Source organism: Caretta caretta, chromosome 3 (assembly GCF_965140235.1).
Source record: "Caretta caretta isolate rCarCar2 chromosome 3, rCarCar1.hap1, whole genome shotgun sequence".
Classification (NCBI taxonomy): domain Eukaryota; kingdom Metazoa; phylum Chordata; order Testudines; family Cheloniidae; genus Caretta; species Caretta caretta.
In genome coordinates, this window is record NC_134208.1 from 131,903,683 (window position 1) to 131,920,915 (window position 17,233).

General features: G+C 38.0%; 1 protein-coding gene across 2 annotated transcripts in view; it reads left to right on the top strand.

Annotated features, from left to right (window-relative positions):
• The window catches only part of NUP133 (nucleoporin 133), a 62,173-nt gene extending 45,481 nt beyond the window's left edge, over nt 1–16,692 (top strand). The window contains exons 21-26 of one of the 2 annotated variants that reach the window (XM_048843896.2): nt 3,810–3,945; nt 5,548–5,666; nt 7,195–7,275; nt 11,191–11,255; nt 15,363–15,451; nt 16,438–16,692. In XM_048843896.2, coding sequence (XP_048699853.1) covers nt 3,810–3,945; nt 5,548–5,666; nt 7,195–7,275; nt 11,191–11,255; nt 15,363–15,451; nt 16,438–16,574 — 627 coding nt within the window. In that variant the 3' untranslated portion in view covers nt 16,575–16,692. Of the gene's footprint in view, nt 1–817; nt 925–3,809; nt 3,946–5,547; nt 5,667–7,194; nt 7,276–11,190; nt 11,256–15,362; nt 15,452–16,437 lie in introns of those variants that run through there. The other variant, XR_007355729.2, reaches the window with a different exon arrangement.
• Nucleotides 16,693–17,233: the final 541 nt, after the last annotated feature.

The window sequence follows — 17,233 nt, forward strand, 5'->3', positions numbered from 1 at the left end:
AATTTCTGAATTAATATATTTTCGTACCAGAATTTTTCCACTCCCATGTCTGACATACCAGATGTATAGGCAAGGATTCACTTTTTACCTCAGGATTGTACATAAATTTCCGTTTCTAGCTAAGTAAACATTCCTGAAGTAACAAGTGAATCAGTCTGCATGTCAGACTGCTCCTTTAAGCTCATTCTGATACGGTATTTGCACTTATTTGAATAAAGTCAGTGCTTTAGTGTGTAAAGTAGCAATTCATCTGCTTACTTGATCCTTTAATCATGTGACAGTTTTTCTTGACTAGCAATGAAACACACATTTTAAATTGTTGAACATAGTATAGGAATAAAGATCTGTCTTATCTCTGTGGGCTGAAATGGGGTAGCTATAATTGTTGGATGCCAGGTAATTTTATTTTAGAAATTACTAAAAAATATTTAGAGAAACAAGAAAAAGGGTAGGCCAGCTCTTACTAATTATTTATCTTTCTGCCAACTCAGCCCACTGTTTAGTCAGAGTGTTTTATTTACATACCTTAGGGGAACACTGTGATCAAGACCAAGCAAAATAATCATAACTATTAACCATGGCTATTTTATTATTAAAGAAAGCATTAAACTAAACAACACAAATGATTCATTGACCACAAATAATAAACTGGTTACTTCTGTTTGTACTCTCTTCTGTATGTCTTTCTGTGGAGAGCTTTTAACAGCAATTACATAAACTCTGGCGGTGTGCTTTCCTCTTGATAAGTTGAGACGAAATTTGTGAATTCAGTTTTAGTATCTTATTAGATACTTAAAACTGTTTATGTATGTGACAGGGTTCCCGAGTGCAACCTGGACTGTGGGGCTGCTGAGTCCTCTGTCCCACCAATGTGGGCTGCCTCTTATACTGTGATGCTGTTGGCAAGCTCCAAACCTCTGGCAGGTACTGTACTTGCACAGACATTCACAGGCAGGGACACACCCAACTGAGTTACATGCATGCTTCTCCCAGCCACTCATGAACCAACAATAGAGAGGCTCCAGCCAATTCCCCCCAGCTCCCTAGCCTTGCATCTCAGAACTGTACTGTCTCACCCTGGTCAGAAGCCTGACCAGTGTAAGTTCATTACTCAGTCTGCCCCTCCTTCTATGTGGAGAGGACACACATTAGTCTTCGTAAGCTGAGCTGAGTTTTCCCAGGCTCTTCAACCAAAACACACTGTTTTAGGTAAAATATAAAACAGATTTATTAACTACAGAAAGATAGATTTTAAGTGGTTATAAATAGTACGTATAGAGATCAAAGCTGGTTACCTAAGAAATAAAAGTAAATTCGCAATCTGAGTTCTATAGACTAGACAGAACTTGAATCAAGCAGTGTCTCACCCTGATAGATGGTACAAACAGGTCACAGATCTTCAGTACACAGGCTGAAACTCTCTTTCAGCCTGGGACCACTCTCCAGTTCAAAATCTTTATCTTCCAGATATGTTTCCAGGTGTTGAGTTGTGGGGGAAGTGAGGCCAAGTCATGATGTCACTTCCCCTCTTTATAGTTTCTTCCAGTTTGCTGGAAAGATCTTTTGCTATGACGTGGGTCAAGCAGTCTCCACTATATACATGCACTCGCTGAGATGGTCGTTGGGAGAGTGGATTCCCTTCAGTGGGCCATCAGCACGTCTGGCAACTCTATTGTTGTACCTGAAAGGCTGGTTGTGTGTGTTCCCAATCTAACAACATTTTTCAGTAACACTCACGTAGCAAAACTTCATAACCTCACTTACAAGTATAGCACATACAATCCAACAGGATATTAATGTTCAACAGATCAAGACTTTTAAAATGATACCTCACAAGGCATTGTTTGTACAAAATGTATCATAACTGTATGACAGTGGTGCTGCTTTGAAGTACAGAGTGCCACAATGAATGGGAAAAATAATTTAGGGGCAAATGAAGCCTGTGTAATTATTATAGATAACCAAACCGTTTATTGTTGGGCAAAATAAGCAATCTTAACTAAATTCTATGAAATTGAAGAAAATACTTAAATTAGTTACTTAGAAGAAGCCATTTAAGGAGCTGTCTTAAAACAGGCCAATTACAAATATTAAGAATTTTAAATCCAGTTACATCCCACTATTTATCGGTTTACCAATATTTAGTCCCTTTTTCCTTTCCAGAAATACGTGGTCTAAGCACTTAGTGATTAACAGAAGAAACTGTTAGCCGTTCAGCATTTTGATATTCCAACAAAATCATTGCAAGAGTTTTAAATCTAATCCCGTGGCAGTTTCTTAGTTAAATTCCTCTCATCAATCCATGTTGAAGTCTTGGGGAGGTTTTCCATAGCTTGGTTTCTTCTTGAGTCTTCTCTGTTTTTTTCTTATCTGTCTGTGGCAGCTTGTTTATAGAGTGCTGTGTAACAGGGTCTGTTGAGCAGGGTAACACAGGGTGTGTGTGGGGTGTGTGCTCACTTCTGAGTTTTTATACTCTTTTCCTTCTTATTATCATGAAATTATAGGAAAACACATCACTTTCAGACTTGTTTAGATTCAAGTCAGTTGCTATCTTTACATTAGCTTCATGCCTTTGGGGTTGACCTAGGTGACCCTTTCAGCTCCTGAAATATGCAGTCTGTTTAATAATATGCAACATTTCTTTAATTGCCTTTGTTCTTGTAACAGGAAACCATCAGATAACTAGCTTTGAAAGTTTTAATTCTCTTTTTAATCAGTCCATTCTAGATCTGTAATGTCTATTCTGAGATATTCTTTCAATTTTATTAGTTTGATAGGAAATGAAATTGTTTTCAAAAAGTCTAAACACTTCTATAAGAGATCTTTTTAGTTCCCAAAACAATATTTTAAAATTAAATAACTTTCAGAAAGTCTTCAGCTTAAGTTGTTGATTCCACATGACAGTTTTTGGAACTGTGACTTTTTTTTGTCTTCCTCCATTGGGTGAGGGTTTGCTTGTGCACTGCTGCTAATTCATTCATTCATCATTAATATAAATATTCTATACTTAAATGTCATCTTACACTAATTTAGCAAGGTCATTAAATTTCATGTTGGTACGTAAAGCATTTTACAGCAATGACATCAGGAGCTATATTAGGAGTATTGCATTAGCTAACATATTTGCAAGTCTGCATTTCACAAAGGTGTTTGACATTTCAGTATTAAGAAATAAACAAGAGTTTAAAATATCTCAACGTCATATGTTTTTTGTTAAAGTTTTTAAGAACATAAACAGGTTTTCTTGCAAGAGGGTGGGGTTATTAGAGCCCACTTTACCAAGATTTATTGATCTGATAACACACACCCTGCATTTCTTTCACAAGCAGGTTTTTTCCTAAAATGTGAATGTTTACATTGTTTGTCAGCATGGAATTTGCTTGTTGTTGGAAGATAGAAGCAGAAACCTTTGGAATTTCTCTGATTAGCTTTAACATTTTGTAATATAACTAGCTAAACATATGTATTGTTATACTTCCAACCATCCTTGAAATAACATTCTTGTAGCTATATGTATTAAAAGACACAGACAAGTTTGTAACAACTTAAAAAAATTGCAATAATTTTACTAATATCACTTTTGCATCAATATTGAAGTCTTATTGCCACATGTTCTGAACAGTGAAATGCAGAACTTCAGTTTCCAAGTTGTGCAACTTTTTTTTTTTTTTTTGGAGTGTTACAGCCTATAAAATCTTGGGGGGAGGGGTTTAAAGAAAAAATAGCCATAAGGGTTTAGTTCTAAAGGATTCCATCTATTCTCTTTCTCCATGTGCCTTTGTTATTTCTAATACCCTTCTTAACTTTAGGCTCACAGAACGCTGCAGGCTTTGGCAAATGTGGAGACCAGATACTTTGCAAAGAAGAAAAGTCTTCTTGGCTTGAGTAAACTAGCTGCATTGGCATCTGACTTTTCAGAGGATTTACTGCAAGAAAAAATAGAAGGTAAGAAATAAGACCAGAGCAAAGAAAACAGCAAGATAATGGATTTCTTTAATCAGAATCTTGTTAAAGTGTTACACATGGTAAAGTTAAATCCTTAGTGCTGGCGCTTTGGAAGTTTTCACCATCAGTGTTGTCTAGTGTCACTGGAAAATTTGGACCCTAGTTCACGGGTGTATAGTTATTTTTTAAAAGGCTCTATCAGCTACTCTGGTAAATAGGTTAATAAAACTACTGCAATTTAAAAAAACCCAAAACCACCTCTGATCATTTCTTGGAGCCTTATGTTGACTGCCTTTGGAGGTGAGGTTACATGGTGCTATATGCCCTCATGTAGTTGCAGGAGAAAGCCTTAGCAACTTTAAAAGCCTGTCAGTTTTCCTTTATTAGTATATTTGCAATGTGAAAGTCTAAGCATGTGTGCTGTTAATTTGGATTGTCAGTTTTTATTTTAAATGTCACTTAAATTTTTTTGGTAGGGACATGGTTTCGTAATACTTTAATTCAAAACCCATTGAGGTTGAGAGCACCTGTCCCTTCTCCAAGTGGCTATACAGGTTCTGCACCTTGCCCCAGTTTTTAAAATGTAATCTACCTTTCTGGTGACAGTAACTATTGCTGCGTCTTTACTACGAGATTGTGGAAAGGCTCATGAAAGATTCTTCAGGAATAGCTGCTGTAATATTGCCAATCAGGGGGAGCATTGCAACATACTTCACAAAATCGCTAATACAATAGTATTTTGTTTATTTGTTTTAGTACCTATTTATGGCTGTTCTTGAATCATCCCTTTTCTGTTATCTGTGTTTTTAAACTTAATGACAGTTCACTGCATATCAACACTATTGTCATCTTAACTTGCATTTTTAATTAAAATGCTCAGACTGGGGATGTATAAAGCTCCTCTTTCAGTTTTTGTAGGGAGGTGAACAGTTATCTGTACAACCCCAAGTGAAATAATATTAAATTTACAAAGGATATTAATGGTAACTAAGCAGACTTTTTGAAACTGTGTGCTTCAGCTTTTAATATGTTTAATATCCTACATAAACTTTTTAAATAAAATAAATTGGCAGCATCAAATTTTGAACTTAAAAAGTTGTTTTGCACATTGGAGAAGCAGCCACTCTGGAAACATATAGACAGGCTGATGTGAAGAAATGCCTTTGAAACGTAATGATGAGAGCCCCAAATGAGAGAGAGAATGGTCTGTCTTGTGGTTTAAGAGTTAGGAACTCGGGAGATCTGGCTTGAGTTCCCGGTTTTGCCAGAGACTACCTATGTGACTGTGGGCTAGTCACCTAATCTCTCTATGTTAATACATCCTTTCTCCCACCTTTTCTCTTGGCTATTTAAACTGTACTCCCTTCAGAACAAGAACTGTCTCTGTACAGTGCCTGGCAAATGAGGGTCCCAGTCTCAGTTGGGGAGTCTGTGTGCTTCTGTAATACAAATAATTAAAAAAACCCTAAATAAATGCACTCTTTAAGACAAATAACTTTGTAAACCTGAATAGTTTTGTGACTTGTCAGAATTTATTTGTATGTTCAATGCTCATAATATAAATAATAATGTGAAATATTCTTCTCCCTAACTAAATGCAAGAAATATCAGAACAGGAGCGTTTTCTGTTGCATCAGGAGACCTTACCTGAACAACTGCTGGCTGATAAACAGTTGAACCTCAGTGTCATGCCTGTATTGACTGCACCTCAGCTTATCGATGTATGTATCTCAAATTTTCTTAGCTAAAGTTTACCTATGTGCCTATATTTTCAACAGAATTGGTGAGAAGATCAGAATTGAATTGTCTTTTTGTTGTTTAAAGGATGGTTTCCATCCCACCCTCAGTTGTAAAATATGAATTGGTTATTTATACTTAAGCCTCCTTTATGGCTTATGATTAAACTCTAAGGTATTGCTTCCAGTTCCTGCTTTAGCTTCCTGGTTGAACATGTGCACTGTCATGATGCATGGAGCAAATCAGAACAGCATCAAGAGCTGAGCTATTGGATTGGGGCACTGTGTGGATAAATGATAACTTGGAGTCTGGTTTAAGAAGCAGAAGGGACCCAGAACTTTTCACCTTTGGAAGACAGGGATGCTGCAAAGTGGAAGAGGGGGGAGGGCTGCAACCAGGAAGGGGGGATTTTGATGACCAACTGCACTGAGAGCCAAGAGAAAGTCTTTGATCCCCTACAGCAAATCCAGCCAACAATCACTGGTAGAGCTGACTTTCTCTCCTTTGTCCCTCACTTCTTTTTGCAGTAGTAGCTACAAACACAAATTGCCTTACCAGTTCCTATGCCTTTTTGGTAGCATGATCTTTTCACCTGCTTCTCTCTTACCACCCACTGATGTGTGCAGAAAGTAGCAGAGGAATGTATGGTGGCAGCATGTTGCTACAGTCACCATCAAAAGAAACCAGAACCTATCAGTGGTGTCATTTCTTATATTCATTGCTCTCTGTACAGCCTCTACAAAAGAAGCAGCAAGTTGCACATTCTGTTATTACTGTCCTTCTGTCGTCTTGGACCTGCCCTAATAGTCAGCAGGTTCTGAGCCCTCTACCCACACCTTAAACTAGGCTAGTTAGGGGGAAGAGGTAGAAGAGGAGATATCACATAATCCCTTTTCAAGCAGTTGGGACACTGTCAGCTGTCCAGTTTTCCTCGAATAAGTTCCTGCTACCATCAGATCAGTGTCTTTAGTCACTGTTTACCAGGAAGTGAAAATCAGAGGCTGGGAACAAAATATATTAGTCTTAATCTTAAATTTCAATTTAAAATCCTGATTGAGGGTTTCCTGTATGGAAACTGTCTGTATTAAAGGGTGAGTTGCAAAATAAGTGTCTGCAGTTTTAAATGTAAAAGGCTGATTTTGATAGCAAGCATGTCTGTTTTCAGGAGATTGCTGTGAGCTCATTTTATTTGTGGAGCTAAGCTCTGGCTACAATAGGCTAGGAATGTTGCAGCCTTTAAACAGCATTTAAATTTGAAACCTGTACTATAGCATCCTTATATCCAATATAGTCTTTCCACAGACCATTGTCATGTGAGTGGAATGCTCTCCTAAAACCTTGACTATATTCCTTACCATAAAAATACTTGCAGCCGAATCAATACATATTTCAATGAAAAGGTCACATAAGTGGAAAATACATGGTGGTCTTCCCACAGAGTTCTTCACAATATCAGCTTACATCAGTTTGCAAGCTAAAAATAATTCTGTACTTAATCTTTTCATACCTTAGCTGTACATATGTGATGAGAACAGAAGAGCTAATGAGTATGACTTCAAGAAAGCACTGGACCTTCTGGAATATATTGATGAGGTAGGAAAACTGTTGGATGATCTCAGAATCAGAGGAAGTATATTTTAAGTTCTCTGAGCTGGTGTTATTACTGTAACTTGAGGATTACATACTGGCCCTTGGTGCCCCCCAATGGAAGTGACTTTTTCTAGTTTTCAATCTTTGGAGATATGTCAAATGTGGTGTAGGTAAAAGTAACTGTGGTTTAGATCATAAGTGAAATAACACTTATCCTTGTAAACCGCAACAGGGTAAGGCCATCTGTTATATTGAGAACCTTGCCAGTCTAGAATTTGACACCAAACAAGAAGGGGGGGGGTCCATCAGTTTTAGGAAAACAGTACTCGTCCACTATTATCAGTTTATCTGTGTGCCAATAAATAATCTAAAATGAATCTGCCATGCCTCCTCAAATTGACAAGACTTCTTTGGCCTACTTCTGTGCTTTTTATCATTATGATGGTACTCTTTAGGGCATAAGACTTGCTGTCTTAAGCTTGCATCTTGAGAGGTCACCATTTCTCCTTGCACACTCTTATTCCCTGTTTGCTGACAATTTATTCTGGCAATGCCAAAAATCACCTCTCCAGGACCATCACTCCTGAGCAGCATTCTTCAGCCAAAAATAAAAGCCATGTCATTTCAGAGCAGTGTTATTTCTAAATTATCTAGGAAAGGTTGCTATAGAAAAGGTTCCAGCTTGAATCCACTGTATGATAGTGATTTGTGCTACAACGAGGCCATTGTGTTACCCAACAATAACTTTATTGGTCGTGTAGTTATTTAATTTAGATTATTTAGACCTTAAATTATGGTCTTTTCCTTGTTAAAGTTCCTTTTTGTAATACCTGTTAAGTAATTCTTATTTGTGCTTTATGTATGAAAAGTTTCACGTCGAAAATATTTGCCTGTATTTTGTGCTTGTATTACACATTATTGTATGTAATGGAGGAGGAGAAAAATTTTAATGTTTGGGACAGTGTATTGTATCGATAGACCCAGAATTAGTTTTCTTCCACTTTAATGAAAATGTTGCTTAACACACGTACCCTGATTTGACTGCTATATAAGAACTAAGTGTAAATAATAACATTACTTTGGGAGAGAATAGCAGTAAATGGGGTTACTGGACTTAGTTACTTCTCTTCTTTCATTTGTCATTGCCTTTTTCCAAGTTCCCACCATCCTTTGTGAAAATAGTCGTATCGTGTCATTTTAAGAAAATAAGATTTAAAAGTTTCTCATTTAAATTAGAGAAACTTAGATGTCTGAGTAAGAATATACACTACAAATGGGAAAGCATAAATTAAACTAAAATTTCTGAGTGGACAAGATCACCCTAATTTAGGATTTCATCTTTATCATCCATGGAAAAGCATGATTTACCAGAGAAACTGCAGAATTTTGAGGCTAGACATGGGTTGCCTAATTGCTCTTCTTAGCTATCCCAGTCACACTCTAACTGGCAAAAAGCTGATAGCACAAGGACTTTGCTCACACTCTTGCTCCCAGAAGAGTCGGGGGGTTAAATAGCTGAGATTGGGGAAGGGGGGGTTAAATAGCTAAGATGCCCAAGAAGGCTAATGGGAAGACAAATGGCCTTTTGTGATGACAGCATCATTATCTGAGCAGAAAGGTCTCATGCCAAGCCTCTTAATATTTGTGCTAGAGGTCTGTCTGCACTAGGGTAAAGGCGTATTTTAAAGACATGTTAGTTAACACATTAAAAAACCCTAATGTAGATAGGGTAAACTGTATTTTAACATGTGATAGATATCTGGTCATGCTGAACACCTAGCTAGCATGTAAGACAACTTGCCCTGGGCACACTGGGGTTTTAAAACAGAGTAGCTAACATGGATTTTAAAATATAGATAGAGATAGATATGGGGTTAGAGAAATTCATAGCCTCAGCTGCAGATGGAGAGGAACAGCCTTTAATGGTTGAAGTCTGAGCCATGTTGCCTTAAAATAGGAGTTGCACTCAGACAAGTGATTCTCCCCTCCTTTACAGATTTACTTTTCCCTAATAGCCAAAGCCTTTATGGCTGCCAGAGTGCCAATGGGTAACCCCTTTGTGAGAGACATTTTCTTAAACTTTTTGGCTTTGCAAGTCAAAGCTAAAGTCATTTCCAACTCTGTCTTCTCAGATGTCTTTAAACATCAAGGGGCATTTTTGCAAGGCATTACTTTAGAGCAGTGCTTTTCAAACTTTTTAGGCTACATACCCCTTTCTAAATAATGTAGTCTAACATGTACCCCCATCTGAGACAGGTAGAGGAGATGCATGGGGGGGGAGCGTGTCCCTCCCCCTCCAATTTCTGCCTTCCATTTAGCAACAGCTTCTAGAGGTTCTCAAACCGTGGGATGTGGAGTAACATTTGGGGGTAGGGGTGGTGACACCAGGCAGCTTGGGGCAGCCCCGCGCAGCAGGGCTCAGGGGAGAGATTGCTACCTCCATCCCCGACTCACCTCAGCAGGCCACCCAGCCTGGGTTGGGGGGAGGCATAACCAAAAATTATAACTTGCAGGGTGAGGGGGTTCAGCTCAAAAAGTTTGAAAACAGCAGGTAATGCTCCCTTTTCAGTAGCTCAAACATGGGGCTGATATTTTCAGAAGGTTTTTTTTTTATTTTTATTTCTAATTTCTATCAGATGCTTTAAGGTCTTATTAGCTATTACTGCTTTCTCAGTTAGTTTTAAATAGGTGAAACCATTCTTAACTGTCTGACATAATGAGCACCGAAGTCCTTCATCTTTTTCATCTAGTAACTGTATCTCAACCAAAATGCAGTAATTTGTGGTTTCCTGAAACAGGTCTTTCCCACAAATGGGTAGAAGTTGAAAAACATGGCAGCCTTACCATAATGCTGTAATTGATTTTTCTATTTTTATTAAGACCTACCTCTGCTAGTCACTGTTGGTTTATCTCTTAGGCCCTAGAGGACCTGTTTGTATTTGCTTTTATTTTGCACCATTTTTGCTGACTTTCCCACAAGATTTGTTCTTTGTAATGTGTGCCAAGCATACAAAAAAAAAATAGAACAAGTAATTGTGCCCTAAATGTTGCATTGAATGTAGAGTAAGTTTCAATCTTTTCTCTCCTGTTGATTCTTTTCTGTTTTAGAACACAAGATTATTTACCCTTTGCAAGCCTCTCAGATTTGGTACTAACAATTGTCCTGCTGGTAGGGCAGTAGTGCAAAATTACTCAGGGTCAAACGATCATATATTGGCCAGTTAGATGGTTTGACAATGCAAGAGTATAACACAGCTGCGTAGAAACATACATACATATTACAATGCTTACTTTCTCTTATACTTCGTTGCACTTATGCAGTACTGTTTTATCTGAAGATTTGAAAGAACTAAGTCTTAAAACTCCTGTGAAATAGATCAATAAAGTGAGGCACAGGGAGGTTATTGCTAATCTACAGTAAGCAGAGCTGAATAGAATTCAGAGGCTATGTGAAGCTTGCAGCCCCTGCAGTTGTGAATCAAAAGAACCAAATGACTGAATGAAATGTGGACAAATAGCAAGTTTTAGTAAGTTTTTGTGTCAAAACCATGTGAAAATACTGCATTTTTCACTGTTTCCACCCCAAGTCATAACTGGGCTTCATTTCAGGTACCTGTCTCAAGTGTTGAAGTGGTAACAAAACTAGGCAGTTTTGCTTTGTTTGAGGGTTTTGAGAGATGATCTGTTGCTTTGACTACTAGACTGCACTGCCTCTCTGCAATGAAGTAGACCAACAGGTTCCTATGTACTAGTTACCAGTATCAATTATTCTTTTGTAAACAAGAGTAATGAAAGCATCCAAGTCAACTCTCAGATCTGGATGTGATGTGGTGGTTAGGAAAAACCCTTTATTTGTCTTTTAAAAAAACCCAGCAGTTAATATTAATTTTCCTTCTTTTTTTTTTTTTTAAATTGAAGGAGGAAGAAGTGGATGTAAATGATCTTAAGCTTAAAATTCTCTGTAAAGCTCTCCAAAGAGACAGGTAGGTCATAACTGAACATACATGAAGGGTACAATTTTCTCTATTCATAGCATTGATTTTTCTAATGGTAAATTTTTGTACTATTCTCCAGCTTCTAATATCAGATTGAATGTTCAAATGGTATGTATGTATGTTTAATATAGATTCTGAAAAGTCTGTCCAGGACAATGTGTCTTTTTAGAGGGAGAGGAGAGGTATCACTTACAAAGCTACTTCTGTAATAGTTTATCCATTAAATCCTCTAGCTATTCTACAAATACTTTAAACATTTAGGGAATTAAAATGAAACTATGTGGTTTCTTGAATTTTCTTTTGCCCTTTAATGGAGGGGAGAGATGACTGGCTATGAAACTGGATTTTCTTCTTTGAGGCTAACAGCATATTTCCAATTGTGGAATAAGCAGATCCCAAGCTTGGGATCTTCTAGAGCAGTGTTTCTCAACTGATCACGGTTTAGGAAGGCAGCAAGCTGGTCTTCGGTATAAAAAAGGTAGAGAAACACTGTTCTAGAGCACTGTCCATTAAGGCTACTGCTGGAGACTGTCATGTCACTTATGCTGGGCACAGAACTACTTTGACAAATTATTCTCCAGAGCCAGCAGTCCAGGATGTTCAGCACTGGACTTAGTTGACTTGGACAGCTCCAGGGACCTTGGTTCTGCTTATGTTGGACACAAACACTTTGGTAAGCTGTTCCTCACTTTGTAGTCAACAAAACAGGACCATTGGTACTGGAAGAGACCAGGGACCTAGATATTGTTTTAGCTAGCTATAGAGCCACTTTGACTGGCAGATCTCCAAAGTCAATGCTGGACACACCTTACTAGACTTAATCAACTGGATCTGAAGAGTTCCCCTCATCACCAGTGTTTGAGGCAACCCTCCTGCTCTTCATAGATCTTAGATCAGTGGTTCTCAACCAGGGGTACTCAGAGGTCTTCTCGTGGGTACATCAACTCATCTACACATTTGCCTAGTTTTACAACAAGCTACATAAAAAGCACTAGTGAAGTCAGTACAAATTGAATTTTCATACAATGACTTGTTTAGACTGCTCTATATACTATACACTGAAATGTAAGTACAAGATTTACATTCTGATTTATTTTATAATTATATGGTAAAACTGGGAAAGTAAGCAATTTTTCAGTAACAGCATGCTGTGACACTTTCGTATTTTGCTGTCTGGTTTTTGTAAGCGAGGTGAAACTTGGGGTAGACAAGACAAATCAGCCTCCTGAAAGGGGCACCGTAGTCTGGAAAAGTTGAGAGCCACTGCTCTAGATAATACCCATGACATGTAGGGGACCCTTTCCTCCAAAAATAAAAAGGGATAGAGAATAAGACGGAGAATATCTTATTGCCCTTATGTAAATCCATGGTACGCCCATATCTTGAATACTGCATACAGATGTGGTCCCCTCTTCTTAAAAAAGATATACTGGCATTAGAAAAGGTTCCGAAAAGGGCAACTAAAATGATTAGGGGTTTGGAACGGGTCCCATATTAGGAGAGATTAAAGAGGCTAGGACTTTTCAGCTTGGAAAAGAGGGGATTAAAGGGGGATATGATAGAGGTATATAAAATCATGAGTGGTATGGAGAAAGTGAATAAGGAAAAGTTATTTACTTGTTCCCATAATATAAGAACTAGGGGCCACCAAATGAAATTAATGGGCAGCAGATTTAAAACAAATAAAAGGAAGTTCTTCTTCACTCAGCTCACAGTCAACCTGTGGAACTCCTTGCCTTGCCTGAAGGTTAGGACTATAACAGGGTTTAAAAGAGAACTGGATAAATTCATGAAGGCTAAGTCCATTAATGGCTATTAGCCAGGATGGGGAAGGAATGGTGTCCCTAGCCTCTGTTTGTCAGAGGGTGGAGATGGATGGCAGGAGAGAGATCACTTGATCATTACCTGTTAGGTTCACTGCATCTTTGGGTCACCTGGCATTGGCCACTGTCGGTAAACAGGATACAGGGCTGGCTGGACCTTTGGTCTGACCCAGTATGGCCATTCTTATGTTCTAGTTTTCAAATGCTAGTCCAGTCAGATTTTTTAACTATAGTCATACCCCACCCCCCACTCCAAAGGGACAGAAGGGGAAAAAATAACCAATGAGGGAAGAGTATATTCCATGCCCACTGCAACTTTGGCAGTCAAAAGGAGCTGAAGAGCAGTTGGAGCCACTCCCGCTTAAAGGGGAGGTTTGAAAGGATAGGGATTTCCAGAAAACTCCAAGCTTACATGGCCAAGGAGCATTTATCCTACAAGTGGGAATATGCAGGCAACATAGTTAGTTACTGATTAGTAACCTTCCCCACACCTTATTAAATTGGGGGTAGATCCTGTTTTAAAAGCCTTCACAATTACAGCCCAACAAGTTTTTAGGCCTTGTCCATTCTGGGCCAAGAACAGAGTTTAGAAATGGTATTTAAACTCTGCTACAACAAATTTTAAACATGACTCTGGCTAGCCAAACCTAATCAGTGTGGATGTGGCCAATCTGTATTCAAACCAGTTTGGGTGGAATAGTGTTTAGATAGTTTACATATGATTTCCAGATTTGGTTCCCAGTTCACTGAGGTTCTGTAGCCAAGGAGGCTAATCCCTGTTCCAAAAGAGGTAGTGGCCATTCTCTAGCATCTGGAAAATGCTACATTAGGCATTCCACAACACCTGCTTTTAGGGGTGGAGCTTGTTACATTCCCTAACTTGATTACTATACATGGTGACTGGATTCTTTGGTACAACACCAAGACTCGCTAAGCATGCTTAGCAACATCCTAATATAGTGCTGGATTTCAGTTTCTCTCATTCTCTTCACCACTCCAATGCCTGTAGAAGGAGTGGAGGTAGGGGAAAAGGAGGGTAACAGGAAACTGTCTTTCTTTCTCCCCAATAAAACTATGGGTGAAATCCTGACTCTGTTGAAGTCAATGAGAGTTTTGCCACTGACCTCATTGGAACAACGGTTTCTCCCAAGATGCTACCTTTTGTTGTTGTTAGTGTACCTATTTGGAGACCAAACCATCCATTTCCCAGTGACCACACAACGTAATTATGTCCGTTTTAGGACTGAAATAATGGGTATATCTACACTGCAATTAAAAAAAAAACCCACAGCTGGTCCATGCCAGCTGTCTCAGGCTCACAGGCCAAAGTGCTGTTTAATTGCAGTGTAGATGTTCAGGCTCTAGGACCCTGTGAGGTGGCAGAGTCCCAGAGCTTAGGCTGCAGCCTGAGCCTAGCATCTACATCACAATTAAACAGCCCCTTATCTGGAGCCAGCTGGCACTGGCGAGCTGTGGGTATCTAATTGCAGTGTAGTCATACCCAGCGTAATTCCAGGCTGCATGGCATTTGACATTGGGGACAAGAAACCTCAGCAACTGAAAAATCCAGTGCCAACAGCAAGGGAAGTTATTTTAAATCCGTTTTTTTCCCCTTTCTGCCAGGCATTTTAGAATGGTTTGAATTAGGGCTTCAACAGCAGCCTGACCTTTCCCTTGAATGACTCAGCATATCTGATCACATATTAAGGCTTGCAAACCTCAGAAACTAAGGATATTTTGTGCTGAGTTAGGGCCTTGCAATTTTAAACCTTTCACTTGACATTTTGTTCTTCCTTTGCTTCTCCTGTTTAAAAAAGTATGTTGGCAAGTTGCCTTTGCTTCTGTGTTCTGAAGAATGTCTTTTTACAGAAAACTTGTCAAAATGGTGATTGTGGAATAATTAAAATAATTGTTTAAACTAGCTTACTTAAACCCATGTGTGTAATTGATTCTGAGTTCTCTAACTGAAGCAAATAACTTTTTTCTGCTGTTACGGTTTAGTCAGTGGGGAAGCATTCCTATTATCTGCCTTATTAGATTGTCTTGTAATGCCACAATTTTAATAAAATTTTTCTCTAAAATATTAAAAGGATAATCAGTTCAGGATGCAAAGAACACTAGCTTTCAACTGTAGAAATGCACACAGAATACAGATATACTTCAAGAAAATTTATTTCTATTTTAGTATCAGGTTTTTAATTATCCTGTTCTCATATTTGATCAAGTTTTTAATCAACTTTACAACTTATAATTTATACTTTCTGAGTTGCAGTTGGTCCAGTTCAGAAGGTAAAGATGATCCAATTGAAGCATCTAAAGACAGTATATTTGTGAAAATATTACAAAAGCTATTGAAAGAAGGTAAGTTTTGTTATATGTAAAGAATACTTTTTCAGATTACTGTATGTCAACCTTGTTTTAAAACATACTTAACAAAATAAACAGCTTTTATCTATTAAAAAGAACAAGTAAGGTGTAAAAAGCAAAAAAGCATTGCATCAGTAATTCATCAGATAAAAACGTGACCATGTGGCACCCTATTCTATCTTTTTGTAGGGAGGCGACAAAACATGTAAATTCTCTCTCGGAGCCTCCAGATTACATCTGTTTTGCAGGAAGATAGTGTTTATTTTTTTAGTAACTCATTATTATACAATGGAACTCAGCCTCCAGTGTGAAGATTCCCTATGAGACAGGAGGAATTTTAAGACACCAGGACCATATTTCAGAATGGCTTAATTGCTTTAACTCAAACTTTTAAAAAACTAACAAAAAGCCTTGAGTTCAGACCATTTAAGCAACATCACAACTCAACACACATTGTTGGGGGAAATTTTATAAGCAATTAAGAGATTAGAATAGTAACTCAACCTTAACTATAATGTTCACAATTTTAAAAAGCTATATTGTCAAAAAGAGAAGCTTGAAGGTTATAAATCTGAAGAAATGCACTTCCATAAGATTTAAAAATGCAACATAAAACTATCTGATTCTTGACCCTTTTTAAGAGCTGCAGTATCCAGTCATTTGGACTAAGTCCATTTTAATTTATCAAAAGTATGATTTGTTAAACAGGGACTTTGTGGAGTTTACATAACTGTTCAAATATAGAATGTGAAAATGGTCAAATTGAGGAGGGGAATATAATAATCTTTAAACAATGAACTCAGTTTTACAGAACACTTTATAGAGTTGTTTCACTGCATGACACAGTAGATGGAATAGAATTAGAACAGTCTTTACAACTGCAAACGAATCAGGAATTGAAATACAGGTACAGATGTTTCCATTGGCATCCTTTCTAAGTATCTTACAATTTCTGTAATGCAAGTTTATTTGTGTTGAAGGAGTTCAGCTCAGTGAATATTTACCAGAGGTGAAGGACTTGCTGCAAGCAGATGAACTTGGCAACTTGAAATCGAATCTTTATTTTGAATTTGTGCTAAAGGCAAACTATGAACACTATGTTCAAGGACAAGCATGATGACTCAACATTTTTGAAAGTAGAAATTTCTAAAGAACTGAGTTAAAGCAGTGTATACTTCTTTACATTCTGTACGTACTTCATTAAACCTTTGTAATAAAGTTTATACAGTAATGTGTTTGGCTTTTGAAATGAACAGTCTTTACAATATAGCTAAGTCTCTTAATTTTTCTCTGGGATACTTACTTTCTCTCCCAATGGCTGAAAATGTATGGTTGAGTAGATCAAAGGCTAACAGCAATCTATAGTTATACATAAACTTTAGCCAGTCTAACAGCTATTGAGATGTCTCTCTTGGCATACGCTGTGGATTATGACTGGGTACAGGTGGTTAGATTGTATGGAGATGAGTCGGAAGGGCGGGGGCTGAGAAATCCCATCAGTACGTTCAAGGCTTGACCAGAAATGTCCACATTACTAGACACTTCAAGCTAATTTTAACAAAGCTAAAGCCCAGGAATAAGATACCCCAACAAAGAGTGCCAGTCCTCTGATATACCATTTCCCATCTCCTTTCATTTTCTGTGCCTCTTTTGGTTTCACGTTTGTTCTATACTTTTGTCTCGTGTGCAGGAAGTCTCAGCACTGGCAGCACATACACCAGGGGTGAAATCCTGGCCCCATTGAAAACCATGGGAGTTTTGCCATTGACTTCACTG